Source organism: Lepus europaeus, chromosome 8 (genome assembly GCF_033115175.1).
Source record: "Lepus europaeus isolate LE1 chromosome 8, mLepTim1.pri, whole genome shotgun sequence".
Classification (NCBI taxonomy): Eukaryota; Metazoa; Chordata; class Mammalia; order Lagomorpha; family Leporidae; genus Lepus; species Lepus europaeus.
In genome coordinates this window covers 14,112,627-14,130,434 of record NC_084834.1, presented here as the reverse complement: position 1 = coordinate 14,130,434, position 17,808 = coordinate 14,112,627, and the positions used below count along the sequence as shown (strand labels likewise).

General features: G+C 38.1%; 1 protein-coding gene across 5 annotated transcripts in view; it reads right to left on the bottom strand.

Moving 5' to 3' along the window:
- The window catches only part of LOC133765477 (testican-3-like), a 477,867-nt gene that overhangs the window by 298,698 nt on the left and 161,361 nt on the right, over positions 1 to 17,808 (bottom strand). For 2 of the 5 annotated variants that reach the window (XM_062199039.1, XM_062199040.1), the window contains exons 2-3: positions 10,763 to 10,771; positions 10,613 to 10,658 (exon numbers count right to left, since the gene is read on the bottom strand). The exons of 1 other annotated variant lie outside the window; for it this stretch is intronic. In XM_062199039.1, coding sequence (XP_062055023.1) covers positions 10,613 to 10,658; positions 10,763 to 10,771 — 55 coding nt within the window. The remainder of the gene's footprint in view (positions 1 to 10,612; positions 10,659 to 10,762; positions 10,772 to 17,808) is intronic. 2 more of the 5 variants (XM_062199038.1, XM_062199041.1) reach the window with 1 other exon arrangement.

Here is a 17,808-nt window from a genome sequence, read left to right as displayed (position 1 = left end):
TGTTTAAGGAAAATATATTCAGCTAAAACATACGTTATGAATGCATATTCCCATTGAGGAACATGTGTGATGCCTGGATGCCTGTCTCAGTGAAGGTATTTCTATGAGGTTTTAAATCTCAGACATATTACTCCATCTCTATGTGGAAGATTCTTGCTAGATACAATCTCAATGCCTCTCTGATAGAGCAGGCATTGAAGAATTAATTAGACACTATTATCTACTCAGTGTCACTTCCTTTTGGAATTTGGGTAATATTAATTGCACAATAAACATCACAGATAAAAAATAGATAAATATATATAGGTAGGTAATATACACAAAGATGGAAATATGAGTATTTATATAAAGGTAATTTGCTTACTTTTAATAAATTACTGATGACTGAACTTTAAAAACACAATTCTTCAAATTCTCCAGTGAAGACTGCTAACAGAATAATCATTTAACCAATGTTTTTCATATGCAAGTTATGTTCTAACTTTATGAAAATGATTACATATGCAAGGATACAAATGAAATATATATTTCAGTGGAAGTTAAATGTTCAAAAAGTTCTATCAAAGAATATTTCATTGTATTTACCTAATGAAGGAATAAAAGAAAATCCAAAACTGAATTATAAAATATTTGTAAAAACATTTGCAAATTCCAGATTCTTTAGAAGAGTAGTTTCTCCCAAAAATAAGGTAAACATTTTAAAGGTTGGAAACATAGATTGGTTGTGAAAATTTAGAGGACTTCTTTAGAGTGTGCACACACTGTTCTCCCTAGGGTAAGTGATAACAAATGTAACAGGATACAGGGAAGATTCTGGAATGCAAAGCCAGACTATATCACTCCTGTCAGGTATTGATTGGCCAATGAACTGCTTAGATTAGGAGCTTAAATAGATGAATCTTCACCTAAAATGCCTATTACAAATTTACTGTAATATATTCGTTAGAAATAGAAAGCAATCCTCTTAAATCTAGATCTGAAATGATGTATCAACACATGACTACTCAACTTATCCATAAGATCATTTATAAAGATCAGAAAGTATAAAGACAGGGAGTTCTTAATTGGATTAGTGAATGGATACAAACAGCTATATGTTTCAATGCTAGCATTTCTATATTACAAAGAAGAAAATGGGGCAGAACCGTGTTCAGGATACTTGAAAGAAAAGTATCTTCCAAGAATGTATTATACAAGAAGATTTAACACTGCACTACCACATCTTTCTGGATTACAAGTATACTTTTATGTTATCCCCAAGCAATGGAAATACACCCAATCTACCTAGTCATGTATTTATTAGAAAATAACTACAGAAATCAATTTTATAAACTAAATGCCCATGTTCCAAAAATTAGAATGCAGATTTTAAATATCTCATTTCCCCTGTAGTGGAGCAATTTTAAACATGACTCAATATATTTGAGACGATCAACATTTCAGCTACGCGAATCACTGCAGTTTCTGCTATGTCTTCCCATGAAAAAGGTGTAGCCTGAGTTGGGAAACAGACTAAAGGTGTGCATGCTGATGAGCAGATTCTGAAGCAGAGTCTCAAAATGAAAGAGAAAATGGCCTTCAAATCAAATCAGACGACTTCCAGCCCTGGCTACAGCACTTCCTGGCTTTGGGACCTTTATCTCTGTCAGCTCCAATTTCACCTGTAAATTAAAGTATATCTACATTTCAAGGTTAGTATAATGATTGTTTTATATGCAACACCTGATGTATAGGAAGCACATGTTCAATGGAATGAATAATTTTATCTTAGGGGTTTTCTTGCTTCTCTAATCCATTTTCAAAACCCTTTGGCACCTGCTCCTGGCACTGGATCTGAAAAGTGAATAGGTTATTTAAAATTCCCTGACATTTCTGGCAACCTTCAAAAGAACTACTCTTTTGGGACATACATGCTGGTACTGCAGAACAGAATGACTGAAAGGAATGGTTTTGACAAGGCATGGCTAGTATCATGAGATTCTAAATTGTAGCATTCAAAACACAGACATATCCATACCCATTGAAGAATATTATTTTTTAAAAAAAAACATTTATTTGAAAGGCAGACTGTCAGAGAGAGAGAGGCAGAGACAGAGACAGGCGGAGAAAGAGATAAAGAGATCTTCCATCTGCTGGTTGACTCCCCAACTTGCTGCAATGGCAAGGCCTGGCCAGGCTTAAGCCAGGAGCCTATCATCCCATCTAGGTCTCCCATGTGTGTGGCAGTGGTCCAAGTACTTGGGCCACCTTCCACTGGTTTTCCAGGTCCATTAGCAAGGAAATGGATTGGAAGCAGGGCACCTGGGACTTGAGCTGATGCTCCGATATGGGATGCTGGCACTGCAAGCAGTGGCATAACCCACTTAGCCACAATGCTGACCTTGAATATTATTTTTCAAAGCCAGCAAATTGCCACTATTGGTGAGGATGTAAAAAAAATTGAAACATTTGGGTATTGCTGGTGGGAATGTAATAGGGTACGGTTGCTATGAACAATATGGTGGTGCCTCAGATAATTAAACAGAATCACCATATGCTCCATAAGTCACAACTCTGGGGTATACTCAAAAGAACTGAAAATAGAGACTCAAACATTTACACGAACATAATATGTTCATAGCAACATTATTCACAATAGCCAAAAGGTGGAAGTAACCCAGTGTTGCTCAGTGGATGAGTGGATAAACAAGACGTGGTGGATATGGGCAATGCAGTGTTGCTCAGTCTGTTACCAAGGAGGGAAATTTTGACACAGGCTGCAGCGTGGATTCACCCGCGGACATAATAAGCCAGTCACAAAAAGGCATAAATGAGAAACCTAGCGAGGTATGATCCATAGAAACAAGATATAGAATACTTGTCAATGGCCAGGAAGAAGGGATAATACAGAGTTATTGTTTCATGGATATGGTTTCTATTTTTATCCACGAAAACCTAAAGAAAAGAAACATTAAATTCTGTCCCGGTTGCTCCTCTTCCAGTCCAGCTCTCTGCTGTGGACCGGGAAGGCAGTGGAGGATGGCCCAAGTGCTTGGGCCCTGCATCTGTATGGGAGTCCAGGAGGAAGCACCTGGCTCCTGGCTTTGGATCAGTGCAGCGCGCTGGCCGTAGCGACCATTTTGGGGGTGAACCAACGGAAGGAAGACCTTTCTCTCTGTCTCTCTCTCTAACTCCGCCTGTCAAAAAAAATTACCACTACGACTGGATAGCTGCGGTTTTTCAGTGTTCACAGCACTAATCACTGTACAGATTAACAAGGTTTGAAGTAGGAATATAATTTCTTAATTCACTGAACATCTTCAAAACGAACTTGATCAACCCATGCTCCATAAGTTTAATTCACAATTTGGCAACAGGACACATCACTGGAAAGAAATCAATAGACTTTGACTTCCTGCACACGTAGGTGGGCTACTGTGATATGACCAAATGAAGTATTATTAATCTCAGTATAATTTTATGAATTAAATCCAGACTTTTTATAATTTTTATTATTCCATGAAGAAAGAATGCCTATTTGAAGTAGCATAAAACAACCTAAGATTCCTTATTAGTGCATTGGGTAGACAATAATGCAAAACAAATTAAATACCATCTTTACATAAGGAAGTCGTAACTGGATAAGAAAAAGGAAATGAATTCCTCACTTAGAAGCCCTATTGGCCGGCGCCGCGGCTCACTAGGCTAATCCTCCGCCTCCCGCGCCGGCACCCCGGGGTTCTAGTCCCAGTTGGGGCGCTGGTTCTGTCCCAGTTGCTCCTCCTCCAGGCCACTCTCTGCTGTGGCCCGGGAGGGCAGTGGAGGATGGCCCAAGTGCTTGGGCCCCTGCACCCACATGGAAGACCAGGAAAAAGCACCTGGCTCCTGGCTTTGGATGGGCACAGCGCTGGCCATGGTGGCCATTTGGGGAATGAACCAACAGAAGAAAGATCTTTCTCTTTGTCTCTCTCTCACTGTCTAACTCTGCCTGTCCAAAAAAAAAAAAAAAAAAAAAAAAGGAAGCCCTATACAGTTCTTATAGACTTAATGTGCCCTGCAGTAAGTCTGTACTGTGATTTTCTAGGTTGAATACAATTTTGTAGCAGGTTTATCTTAGCATTTCAGAGGGCTCCATGCTCCCAGGGAGGATATAACCAAGGGAGGATATAAACTGACATCATAACATGATGGTTATTAGCACTTGAATGCTCTAACAAGTAATTTGTGCAAAATGCTACCAAAAAACCATAAATCATTTCATCCGAGTGGATCAAATAACAGTCCAGATCAAAATAACAGTTCGGAATTTATACTTTTCAAACACAAAGGCATTTATATTTGCATATTGCTCCCACTGAATTTCAACTCCGGAAATACCAATTTCTCCATTAGAAATATGTCAGAGGCCCCGAGCTCTTAAACAAAGCAGCATTATGATACCACTATGCCTCTATTGTGAAGCATGAATCAGACCTATCTATTGTTTCAGAATTCTACCAATCCATACCATCTAGGAACACACACACACACACACACATGTCCACACTACAAACAATCCCTGCATAACCAAGGAAAAATTAAAGGCATCTCAGAGAGAGGCAATGCCTATGTTGCCTCATCCGTGCAACTTATGTCTTAAGTAGGGAAATGCAAATTAAAAGGGAAACAGAAATTGGGGGTTGCATTTTCTCAAACACTAGTCTTTTTCAGTTTCAGAAATAATTACAGCCGTACTCCTATGATCAGCTTTGTCCACTGAAGGAGAGACAAAGCTCCAGACAAAACCTGGATCGCTTTTCCCTTGTAGCCAGATTGGGTGTAAAGGGACTTGTCAGGCCATGGCTGTTGTTATATGAGAGACATTCTGCAAATGAATGGGGAAAATGATGGGAATCAGATGAAACTCTGAGAACTTATTATAATAAGATAAAACAAAAAACTGTTGACAGTACACAGCTGCGTGTACGCCTGCCCTTCATTCTGTCCTTGCAAAATTGGCTCAGCCAAGTGCAAGATCAATGGTTTGCATTTATTCTGCAGAGCACATTTTGAGCAGCTGCAGTTTAGGAATGGTTCTTCCCGTATCTCCTCTTCTTCTGAAGTTTTGTTAAATTAAACGGGATCTCACTGAGCCCCAAGAGTCACAGTGCCCTGCCCTTCGCAGATAGGCCCTGGTTTAGAAGCTGCCATACTTCTCATACTGCTGCAAAAAGATCAGTGGATGCTGACCCGCAGTGCAACTAGTCCCATACACCCAGGAATCTGCCGGGGAGCGGAAACACACCCGTGACATAAAACTGATTGTTCTGAAATATCTGGATCCAGGTAAATGCATCTCCTTGACTACCAGTTTATTAAGTATAATTCACTGCCATTGTAGTAGGTACCAGAAGGAACAACTCCCAATTGGCCTGGAGTGTAAAGACACAGAAATAAAGAACAAAATGTTTTTACTTACAACTCTTTCATATCAGGTTGAAATATCTATCATATTCTGGGGAAATGGTTTATTAGTTTTGTTCTTATACATATTCATTTTTATTTGAAAGGGAAGGAGAGGGAGAAGGAGCAGGAAGAGGAGAGAGAGAGAGTGAGAGCGAGAGAGAGAGAGAGAGAGAGAGAGAGAGAGAGAAACGGAGATCCTCCACAGGGTGGTTCATTCCTCAAATACCCACAAATGCCAGGGCTGGATCAAGCCAAAGTCAGGTACCTGGAACTTAATCTGGGTCTGCCCCATCATATGAGTGGCGGGGACCCAAGCACCAGAGCCATCACCAGCGATCTCCAGGTGTGCACACTAGCAGGAAGCTGGATCAGCAGTGGAGGCGCCAGGACTCAAATCGATACTCACACATAACATGTGGGTGTCCCAAGCAGCTTCTCAACTCTTGCACCAAATCCCTGCTCTGGAAAAGGACTTTTGAATAAAATGTGGTATTTGAAGATTTAGCACTTTAGTCTGAGCTGATTCTCTAATTCACTTTTAGGAAGCACTCTAATTTTAGTGACTTTATGATACACACCCAAATTAATCCATGAGCAAAACCAAAGTAAGGCTAACATAGTGGAAAGAAAAAATGTAAATATTTTTAAAAACTACAGCATATTTATGGTGCTCACTCTAGATTCATTTTCCTTTCTTATTTTGTTGCACACAATTACCATCTATTTTATTACTGTAAGTCACTGACTTTACCTTTTTCCAGAATTCTCTATATCCAAAGTTGGGAGGAAAAGTGTTTCCAGACTTAGCCCATTATATTTTTGCCTCTCTTTATCTGCTACTGAAAGATGGATACAGTGATAACTTTAAATGGCATCTTCACACAGCTCAGACGTAACTGTTAAGTTCAACAAACTGCTTGTTCTTGAAGATAATCTACTGCTAGAGTCTATCCAAACAATACCAAAATATCTCGCTGCCATTCTTTAATGGGATTGTTTGTTTTTCTCAGGTTTATCGACTCAGTACTTTCAGCCTCAAGGTCTGTTACTGTGTTTCTGTCCATCTGCAGGGTTAACAACTTTCACTACACACATGGACTGTCTCTTACAGTTCTTCCATAGAATGTGGTTGTCCCACATCTGGTTGCTTTAACTGGTGGTTCTTATAGAATAATTTTTGATTTGCTTGACCTTACCATAAAAACAGCAGTGGATACTTGTTGTCTCAGTTCTCAAGACTGTTTAGAATTCGCCAGGCCCAATAGTGTCTTCCTTACTTAAAACTCCTTAGCATAGACTGAGGTGTCAGACTTTTGCTTTTGTTAGTCTTTGATTTCACTGTCTCATTCTAATGCTGATATTAATGTCCAAAATTAATGCCACAGTTTCCCTTTCTTTTAACTCTCTTTATTTTTCAATAACTTAAATTTTCCTTTTGAAAAAAGCTTAATGTGCCAAAAACATTATGGGTTTCTGCAAAGTTTTAATTTTATTTCCAAGAGCTAGAAAAGAAAATATTGATAATTATGTGAATTCCTGCTTCTGTTTATTTGCCATAGTAAACACAGCCTTTTAAGCCTTATTCTACAAGATGCATGTCCTCATTAAAATCAGGTTTCAGTTGGCTTCTGTTGTATCAACTCATGATTAACCACACTAATGGAGAGAAGTAATGGCACGGAAAATTCAATGTGGACAAATCCAAAGAAATTTTGTATATGTTTTCTTAAATTCTGCAGCAGACACACCATCATCAAAATAGTGTTGGGGCATGTGTTGTGGAGCACTGGTTTAAGCTGTCACCACTTGGAAGCCCATTTCCCACTTTGGAGGGCTGGTTCCAGTCCTAGCTGCTCTGTGTCCAATATAATTCACTGTTAAGGAACCTGGGAGGCAGCAGATGATGGCTCAAATATTTGGACCCCTGTTACTCAGGTGAGAGAGTTGGATACAGTTCCTAGTTCCTGGATTTGCCCAGACCTGGCTTCCGCAGTCATTTAGGGACTGAACCAGCAGACGGAAGAAGGATCTCTCCTCTCTCACTCTCTCCAGCCCTCCCTTCCTCTGCTTTTCAAATAAATAAATCAGTCTTGTTAAAAAAATTGTAACACTTAGTCTGATCTGAAATTATTATAGTTCCCCAAAACTATTACTGTTTTGGTGTTTTTTTTTAAAAAAAAAGCAAACTGGAAATGTGATTGATGAAAAGAAGCTAACAGTATATTTAAAAAATTGTCGCAGCTCCACTGAAATGTGGATAAATTATGTGTAAACAATTGGTGGATTTTTACCTAGAAGAAAGTTTGCAGGTAGAAATGCTTGCCTGTGGATGTAAATATGTATCTGTATGTTCATGTATGTACTTAATTTATGTGCAGTTTACATAAATATGCAGAAAAGTTATGACAATATTGTTATGAAGCATTTTCATTAATGATACTTTAATTTCCACATACTTTATAGAATATTCTATACAAACTGAAGGAAAAAGCAACTTAAAATATATATATGGTGGGATCGGGGCTGTGGCTCATTGGGTTAACGCTCTGGCCTGAAACACCGGCATCCCATATGGGAACCAGTTCAAGACCTGGCTGCTCCGCTTTTAATCCAGTTCTCTGCTATGACCTGGGATAGCAGAGGAAGATGGTCCAAGTCCTTAGGCCCCTGCACCCATGTGGGAGACCCAGAAGAAGCTCCTGGCTTTGGATCAGCATAGCTCCAGCCGTTGTGGCCAATTGGGGAGTGAACCATCGGATGGAAGACTCTCTCTCTCTCTCATCCTCTCCTCTCTCTGCCTTTCAAATAAATAAATAAATCTTTCAAAAAATTAAATAAATATGGTAAAAATGATATAAATACCAGAAAAATAAGTAATTCTAAATATTTTCCTCAATGTTTTCAGGCAACATGCATTCCCTCAAAAAAAAAAAAAAAGAAGTAGGAGAAAATCAACTAATCAACTTCTATTGATAATAGGATTATCCTTAGACAATGAAGAAACAAAATATATTAAAAATAATAACCTCTCATAAAAATATGCTAAGTTATTTCATACTCAACAGATCAATCAGCTTTTGAAACAGGTAGATACTTGAAGGAAGAGTGTCATCAGGAAAAGAACTAGAAATTAACATATCTCAAGTCTTCCATCCAGATGATGAGCACTGTCTGTCAGACTCAGAGCCAGGTGGGAACAGGATAAATTGGCTTGCTCCTCAGTGTGAGTCACAACTGATTCAGTTAATTTGACTCAAAAGCAAAAACAACATGTGTATCTCAATTTACTTTTTTTCTATTTTCATTTTTTAAATGAAATATTCTCATGCGTGTTAACTATAATATGCTCATTCAAAACTCAAGATCTGAGAATCTACAAAATATTAACACACAGGAATAAAGCAAACAGTTGTTCTTAATGTTTGTTAAGGTAAAAGCTATTTTTAAAACACAGACTTCCAAGCATCATTGTTACGCCGTTATTTCATTTTAATTCTATCATATGAGTGGCAGCAGGGTACAGTGGTTAGGGTGAGGAGATAGGGTTTGGGGCTCAGACTGTGTGACCTCAATCCTGGCCCTAACACTCTGTAGGACTCTCACCCAGGAAGGAGCTTAACCTGCTTTCAAGCCCCAGCTTCCTTGTCTGCCTTGTGGAATTACTGAGATGACTAAGTGAATACAGGCGCACACACACAAAATCAAATCCTTGCAATTGTGACTGAATATAGGACATCCTTCATAAATATTACCTATCATCCTATCATGAATTGTTCCTTGCCTGATAAAAATGATTTTTTTAACAAGCTAGAGGTTAAAAGCCTGTTTAAAATTTAAAGTAAATCAGAATTATGGTGTATCTCAGTTGAAATCCTCCCCTAAAGCAGTCATTTCTTTTTAAATGAGAGATAAATCAGAACACAGTCACACACACAAAAAGGAAAAACCAAAGTGTCCTTATTATAACTGGATGCACCAAGTATGGCAAATTTAATTCTTAACATCCGTTTCATGGATAACTCCCATTTTTCAAGGTTTATGATTCCGTCATAAAAATTCATTTCCCAAGAAAGCTGGCAAATACATCTCAGTCTGCATGTCATTATTTTTTCATTGCCTGCCATGTAATGTACTGGCTTTACTTATTGGTAACCAAGTCAAAATTAGTTTGTGGGCTTTTTTTTAGAATTTTAAAAGACAGATTGCACAAATTAAAAAACTGATAACAATAGTGAAACCACACAGATAATTTCCATGGGGATTGAATGTGAATGGCTTTCAGACCTCAGGTGAGCGTCTGTGTTGCTGAGAGTCTGTGGCGAAGTCCACACAGGCTGCTGCTTACCCTTGGAGGCGTGCGGTCATCCCAAAGAGGAAGTCAAGGACGGGAAACAGCAAAAACCAAAAACCCCCTTCAGTGATCTCCTATGGCTCCATCATTCAATAGTTCACCCAAATATTCTTGAAAACATTGCCTATTTCTAAATGTTAGTACTTCATGGAATCTCATCTTGCACCTTACTATAACCTATGTAAATCAGAAAGCCCCCTGGTTCTAATATTGTAGAATTTAATACATAAATCTCTTTAGTCGTTAATATAACCAATCCTGCATGGAGTTTGATGTTTGAATCCCCAGTGCACACGTGGGAAACCATTTTCCCTGCTTCTCTGTCTTAGGGTAAGTGAGGAAAACTGCAAGCTGTGTATTCAGGGGTGGGGTCCCTCATCTTATACAAGGCTTTTCCTTTTGCCTTTTGCTAAGGCCTAACAGAGACTAATTGGAATGGTCTGGCCCACTCTCAGTGCAATCATGTATTAATAGGAAAACAGGCAGAAAAGTCATCCGTTTGGGAATTTTGCACAAATATCTCTATTACCTGTGAACGCACTTGAACCTGGGCTGAAGTGACTTGCATGAACCGGCAAGCAGGAACATGGGAAGGGTCAGAAGGCCACATAAGGAACCTGATACATATATTTAAAAATGAAAGGCATCCCGACATAATCATGATACATAATTAGCTTATTGGTAATTACATTACACTGGTAAGGAAGCAATTGCAGCATCAATTTTTCCAGTCATGTAACTTCTCCTATTTAAAATTAAGCAGACAATAAATATAATCCTCAAAGTACCACGGTTATAAAATGTAAGATTTTTATTTTAAAATAATTAGACTCTTACCCTGATCAAAGGGTTTCCCTGGACTCCAGGTGCGGAAATAATCATCCTATGGGGGGAAATAATGTAAATTGAGTATACATGAGTAATTAAAATGTACAGATTCATATAAAATCTAAAATTAAATATATGACACAGAAGCAATATACAAACCTCTACTTCCTGTAATGGCAAGCAGCAAATTATAAAATAAATAAATAAAAAATGAGAAAGAACAAGAGAAAAAGAATAGTTATCAAAAAGAAACACACTGTTTACAAGTTACAGAAGCATCTTTCAATAAATGTATTCATTTTCATTGCAAGACAATGGTTACCTTAACAATTTAACTATTTTTGGTCACCACCTCTCCTAAATGTTATAATCCATGGCTTTCTATTGTAATTCAATGTGTAATATAACATGCAGATAATTATCTTAAACTAACAAGCTATAAAGTATCTTACCAGTTTCCAATTATACAACTTCATTTTCCACTAGCACAATAGTAAATGGAACCATTAATATAAGAAGGAAAATATCAAGTGATTCCGAAGTAGCCCATAGAGTGTAAATATGCTTCATGCAAATCATTCACATGTTAATTGAATATCTAAGGAGTTCATTAAAATGCAACTGGGCGCTTGAAAAAAAAAAAAGCACACCTAATTAAATCCTGCCTAAATGTGAATCTTTAATACAGAAAAGAACCAGTAAAGTATATTTACTTTATTTTTCATAAACCTCAATGTATAACACAAAACTGGAGCAATGTATATTGAAAAGAATAAAAAAAGCAATGCCAAACAGATTAAATCTATTTTATTCTCGTTTATATCACTCTAAAAGCTTCGTAAAAGTACTTCATCCATATCATCCTCTATTGTAAGCAAACACTGTTTCACAGATAGACTAACAAACTGTTTTCACTAGAGCCATCAGCTACAAGAAAGAGGGGCACAATGGTGACACCATAGCATTTACCAGTGCCACATTCTTAGACCCACCAAAGTCTGGCAGGCAAAAGGCCTAGGAACCTGGACAATGCACAAAAGCCATACAGACATCCATTGCATTTTCTTCTAACCTTTTTCAATCCTCTTCCTTTCTTTTTTTTTAAGATTTATTATTTATTTGTAAAAGGCAAAAGATTTATACGATCTGAAGAGAAACTAGAGTATAGATTTATTATTTATTTGAAAGGCAGAACAAGAGTGGATACAGAAAGGGAGAGAGACCTGCCATCTACTAGTTCACTCCACAAACAGTCGCAACACCTAGGGCTGGGCCAGGCCAAAGCCAGGAACCAAGAATTCTATCTGATTCCCCCATGTGGGTGCAGGGGTCCAAGAACTTGGACCATTTTCCACTTCTTCCCCAGGTGCGTTGGTAGGAAAGTGGATCAGAAGCAGAACAGCAGGAACAGGAACCACAGTTCTAATATGGGAGGACGCCATTGCAATCTGTGGTTTACTCAGTTGTACCACTAGGTTGGCCCCCAATCCTCTTGAGAATTTCTTTGCTAGCACTCTCTAGTGTATTAAACAGGGAGTGTAGTGTACACTTTTAAAAAATCTATTTATTTGAAAGGCATAGTGAAAGATAGAGAAATCTCCACCATCCTCTGGTCAAGTGCCCAAATGGCGGCAACACCTGGGGTTGGGAATGGAGGAACCTCGTAGTTGGGAACTTCATCAGTGTCTCACAAAGCATTGGTAGGAACCCCAGTATGTGGGCCATCATCCACCATATCCTAGAATGCACCCTTGCAGGAAGGCTGGATGGGAAGCTGGGGAGCAGAGATGAGAACCAGACACTCTGATACGGGAAAGGAGGATCCCGGTCAGCACTGCACCACGACACACACCCCCATATTTTATTCATGGAAATAAAGGAAATCATTCAACTTATTTATGGAAAAATCTAAATTTTGTTTCAAAGGATTTTCTATTGTGACTAACTGCTCATTACCAACTTCTGCACGCAGACCCAGCCAATTTCAAAAGAAAGAAAAGCCACAGAAGGCATGTTTGGCAGTTGTACATTTATGCCCAGAGTTATCTTAAGTGAGGGGGGTGAATTCTGGAAATCCATGCTAATATTATCTGCATGAAATTATCTGGGTCCATGACTGGATAAAGAAAATGTGGTATTTATACACTATGGAATACTATTCAGCCACAAAAAAGAATGACATCCTGTTTTTTGTAACAAAATGGATGCAACTGGAAACCATTAGGCTTAGTGAAATCAGCCAGTTGAAAGAAGACAACTATCATGTGCATCAACACTTAAGAATAACTGTGCGTTAATTACAGAATTCAACCAATAGTATTAAGTAGAACAAACAAAAAAAAAATACTAGGAGGGATAAAGTATTAAGTTGTTCATCAACAGTCAGGACAAGAGCTGATCAAGTCACTGTTTCTCATAGTGTCCATTTCACTTCAACAGGTTTCCTTTTTGGTGCTCAGTTAGTTGTCACCAACCAGGGAAAACAAATGATATTTGTCTCTTTGGGACTGGCTTATTTCACTCAGCATGATGTTTTCCAGATTCCTCCACCTTGTTGCAAATGACCGAATTTCATAGTTTTTTACTGCTGTATAGTATTCTATAGAGTACATGTCCCATAATTTATTTATCCAGTCTTCTGTTGATGGGCATTTGGGTTGATTCCAGGTCTTAGCTATTGTGAATTGAGCTGCAATAAACATTAAGGTGCAGACAGCTTTTTTGTTTGCCAATTTAATTTCCTTTGGGTAAATTCCAGGGAGTGGAATGGCTGGGTTGAATGGTAGGGTTATATTCAGGTTTCTGAGGAATCTCCAGACTGACTTCCATAGTGGCTTAACCAGTTTGCATTCCCACCAACAGTGGGTTAGTGTCCCTTTTTCCCCACATCCTCAATAGCATCTGTTGTTGGTAGATTTCTGAATGTGAGCCATTCTAACCAGGGTGAGGTGAAACCTCATTGTGGTTTTGATTTGCATTTCCCTGATTGCTAGTGAACTTGAACATTTTTTCATGTGCTTGTCGGCCACTTGGATTTCCTCTTTTGAAAAATGTCTATTGAGGTCCTTGGCCCATCTCTTAAGTGGGTTGTTAGTTTTGTTGTTGTGGAGTTTCTTGATCTCTTTGTAGATTCTGGTTATCAACCCTTTATCTGTAGCATAGTTTGCAAATATTTTTTTCCCATTCTGTCGGTTGCCTCTTCACTCGTCTGTTTCTTTTGAAGTACAGAAACTTCTCAATTTGATGCAATCCCAATAGTTAATTTTGGCTGACTGCCTGTGCCTCTAGGGTCTTTTTTCAGGAAGTCTTTGTCGGTGCCAATATCTTGCAGGGTTTCTCCAATGTTCTCTAATAATTTGATGGTGTCAAGTCATAGATTTAGGTCTTTAATCCATGCTGAGTGGATTTTTGTGTAAGGTGTGAGGCAGGGGTCTTGCTTCATGCTTCTGCACATGGAAATCCAGTTTTCCCAGCACCATTTATTGAATAGACTGTCCTTGCTCCAGGAATTGGTTTTAGATCCTTGATCAAATATAAGTTGGCTGTAGATGTTTGGGTTGATTTCTGGTGTTTCTATTCTGGTGTTTCTGTTCTGTTCCATTGGTCTATCCATCTGTTTCTGTACCAGTACCATGCTGTTTTGATTACAACTGCCCTGTAGTATGTCCTGAAATCTGGTATTGTGATGCCTCCGGCTTTGTTTTTGTTGGACAAAATTGCTTTAGCTATTCGAGGTTGAAGTGAACTTTCTAAAAGCCTATATTGAGGACTGTGGTTAATGCAAGAAGTCATGCACTACTGCTATCACCTTGGGCTATTTTTGGTATTATACCCTTGCCAGCAGCATCATCCAAAAAGATGGGGTAATCATTACAGTAATGATTCCACTCATATAAGCATCAAAGAGCCCTAGAAGACAGACTAGTTATGCAGTTAAAATTGTTAACATTGAAGTTGGGTGATGTGAAAGCAACACTTTTGACACAATACTCCACATTTGAAATACTGAAGATCTGTATAGATTAACAGGGATTAGGTAAACCCAAGAAAATACATCAAAAATTTCACAGGAAATGGAATTCAATGGTATGTTTGTCTTGGTGCACAATATTTTGAAATCCATGCATATAAGGGATCTCCAAAAAGTTCACAGAAGGGTATAATAAGAAAAAATTGTGCATAGATTTCAAAAACATTGTTCCAAGATAAATTTACATTCTAATTCCATTTGCCATGAACTTTTGAAAACAACCTCATATATTAACATAATACCACAGTGAAATCTAATCTGACTGCATTTAATTAATTTTTTCTGGATATTATGACTGTGTTTGGTTAGTTTGGGATATACCTATATAAAAATCTATAATCACAGTTTAAAACATGAACTTGGTTCTTTTGGCTATGTCAAGGGCATCCTCAAAGTGTGGCCACTGCAGGGATCTAATGGTTTGGAAATGCAAAATCCTTTGCCTATTGACTACTGGGCTATTTTTAGAGACACATTCTTAAGTTCTGCAGTCACTGGCCTTGGTTTTCTTGTTTTGTTTGGCTTGGTCTTTGTTGTTGTTGTTTGTTTTTTGCGTTTTCTTGCTTTGCTTCACTAAGTCTAAGGAATTTTTTTCAGGATGAGATAGAACACTGTTTTTACTTACGTGTTCACTTAGGCACAGTATCTTCTATTCCCAAACCACTTGTATAACTACTAAGTGTTTTCGGGCTTCAGTTTAGATCTCATATAAGCCAACCACGGATTCAAGGAACAACTGCAAGAAATGTCCCCAGCTGGAAACATTCAAGTATAGACCACTACAACCAAGCCTAAATAACAAAGACCATGAGAATTTAATAGTGCATAGCTTTGAACATTTTCTACTTAAAGAAATATCAGTTGTTAGTTTTCAAAAAAAACATTATCTTATTAAGAAAATTTGCATGTTATACTATTTCTGTTGTCTTTTTTCTCATTATAATGATGTATCTTTTTTCTGATTTTAAATAAAACAAGTATTTGATAGGGAACACAGTTTCTCAACTTTAGGATTGTTGATATTTTTGGCAGGATAATTCTTTGCTGTGCTGGAACATAGGGGCACCTGCTTTGTCTACACCCATGAGATCCCAGCAGGGACCTTCCCCAAGGTATGGCAAACAAATGTCACCAGATACTGCCACACGTCCTCTGGGGGAACAGCACCCATTTGAGGACCATTTGTGCAGAGTTATTATTGGGAAAAACAGAAACAACAATGAGTCCAAATACCCTGCAACAGGAACTGCTCCCAGTAACAGATTTTCTCCGCAAGTGCTTTATAATAGGAAAGCAGTGGGTGATGGCCCAATTACTAGGGCCCGTGCAATCCACATGGGAGACCCCAAATAGTGTCCTGGTTCCTGGCTTCTGCCTAGCCCAACCCCAGCTGTGGTAGCCACTGGGGGAGTGAACCAGCAGATGGAGATGGATCTCTATCCCTCCATAAATGTGCCTTTCAAAAAAATAAATCTTTAAAAAAGATTGACAGGATATCCTTAAATATTTTCAGAACTAACTTGTATATATGATTACTAAATCTGGAAACCTTAGTCTCAGAGAAAGAAAAAAATATTCAACTATAACACTGCCAACTATATGTATTGACAGTTTATCATTACAATGATTATCTTTGTAATATCCTAAAGTTGAGAAACTGTGCTCCCTATCCAGATACTCATTTTATTTAAAATCAGAAAAAAGATACATCATCATAACAAGAAACTAGACCATTGAAATAGAGTAACATGAAAATTTTCTTACTATGATAATGTTTTTTAGAAAGCTGTAATACACAACATTATAGCATCAACTCCACACTATAAGCAAAAAGGAGAGAATCTCTTACAATAGTACTGTCTTAGATTTTATTTAAATCCATAGATTCCCCTGATATCACATTCCTTGCTCTTAAGTCATTTAGAATTATATCTTATTATATTAATATTTATGAGTTCATGTTTAATGTGATGTACTAATTTTATGTTTTTTTCCCAAAATTTTTATACTTCCCCTTGACAGATTTTATTTTAAAATTATTTTCTAGAATTTTTTAAAATGTTATCTAAAAATTCCATTTTATTCACATAAGTGTCTGTAAGATTCTTTAATTTTTAACTTTAATTTGTTTTTAACAGATTCAATGTGATTTGTAGATACAATTCTAGGAACATAATTGATACCTCCAAAAGCAATAGTGCTTTATCAGTGATCTCAGTCATATAACAATTATCTCAAATTGCATATTAACTAGCATCAAAAAATTAAGCAAATGCCAGGGATGAGCACTTAGCCTATGGATTAAAATGTCCATGTCCCACATTCGAGTGCCTGCGTTTGATTCCTAATTCCAACTCTGGACTCCAGCTTCCTGACAATGCAGACCCTGCAGACAGTGGATGGAGGGAGGGGAGAGCAATTGCATTCCTCTCACCCACATGGGATAGCCACATGGGATAGCCACATGGGATACCCGGATAGTGTGTCTGCTCCCGACTTCAATCCCAGCAATTGTGGACATCTGGGGAGTGAGCCACCAGAAGGAGGTTGCCTGTCTCTCTCTATCACTCCAATAAAGAAAAAAGAAAGTTTGAGAAAACATCAAAAGCAATATGAAGGTTTAAGGATCATCTGATCTGGATATAAATGTCCAAATTCTAGCTTAACAATTTTAATTAATGAATTAGAGTGAGATATATATATATATATATATATATATATATATATAGCCAGCACCGTGGCTCATTTGGTTAATCCTCTGCCTGCAGCACCGGAATCCCATATGGGCACCGGGTTCTAGTCTTGGTTGCTGCTCTTCAAGTCCAGCTCTCTGCTGTGGCCCGGGAAGGCAGTGGAGGATGGCCCAGGTGCTTGGGCCCCTGCACCCGCATGGGAGACCAGGAAAAGCACCTGGCTCCTGGCTTCGGATCGGCATAGTTCCATCAGTAGAGGTCATTTGGGGGGTGAACCAACAGAAGGAAGACCTTTCTCTCTGTCTCTGTCTCTCTCTCTCTCTCTCTCTCTCTCTCTCACTGTCTAACTCTATCTGTCAAATAAATAGATAAAAAAAGAAAATACTGATTAAACTGATATCGTATGAGAAAATGGAATTTTTCAATAAAAGACATGGTGTTAGGAAGAAGATGACAACACATAGTTGTGGGAAAGCCTCTTT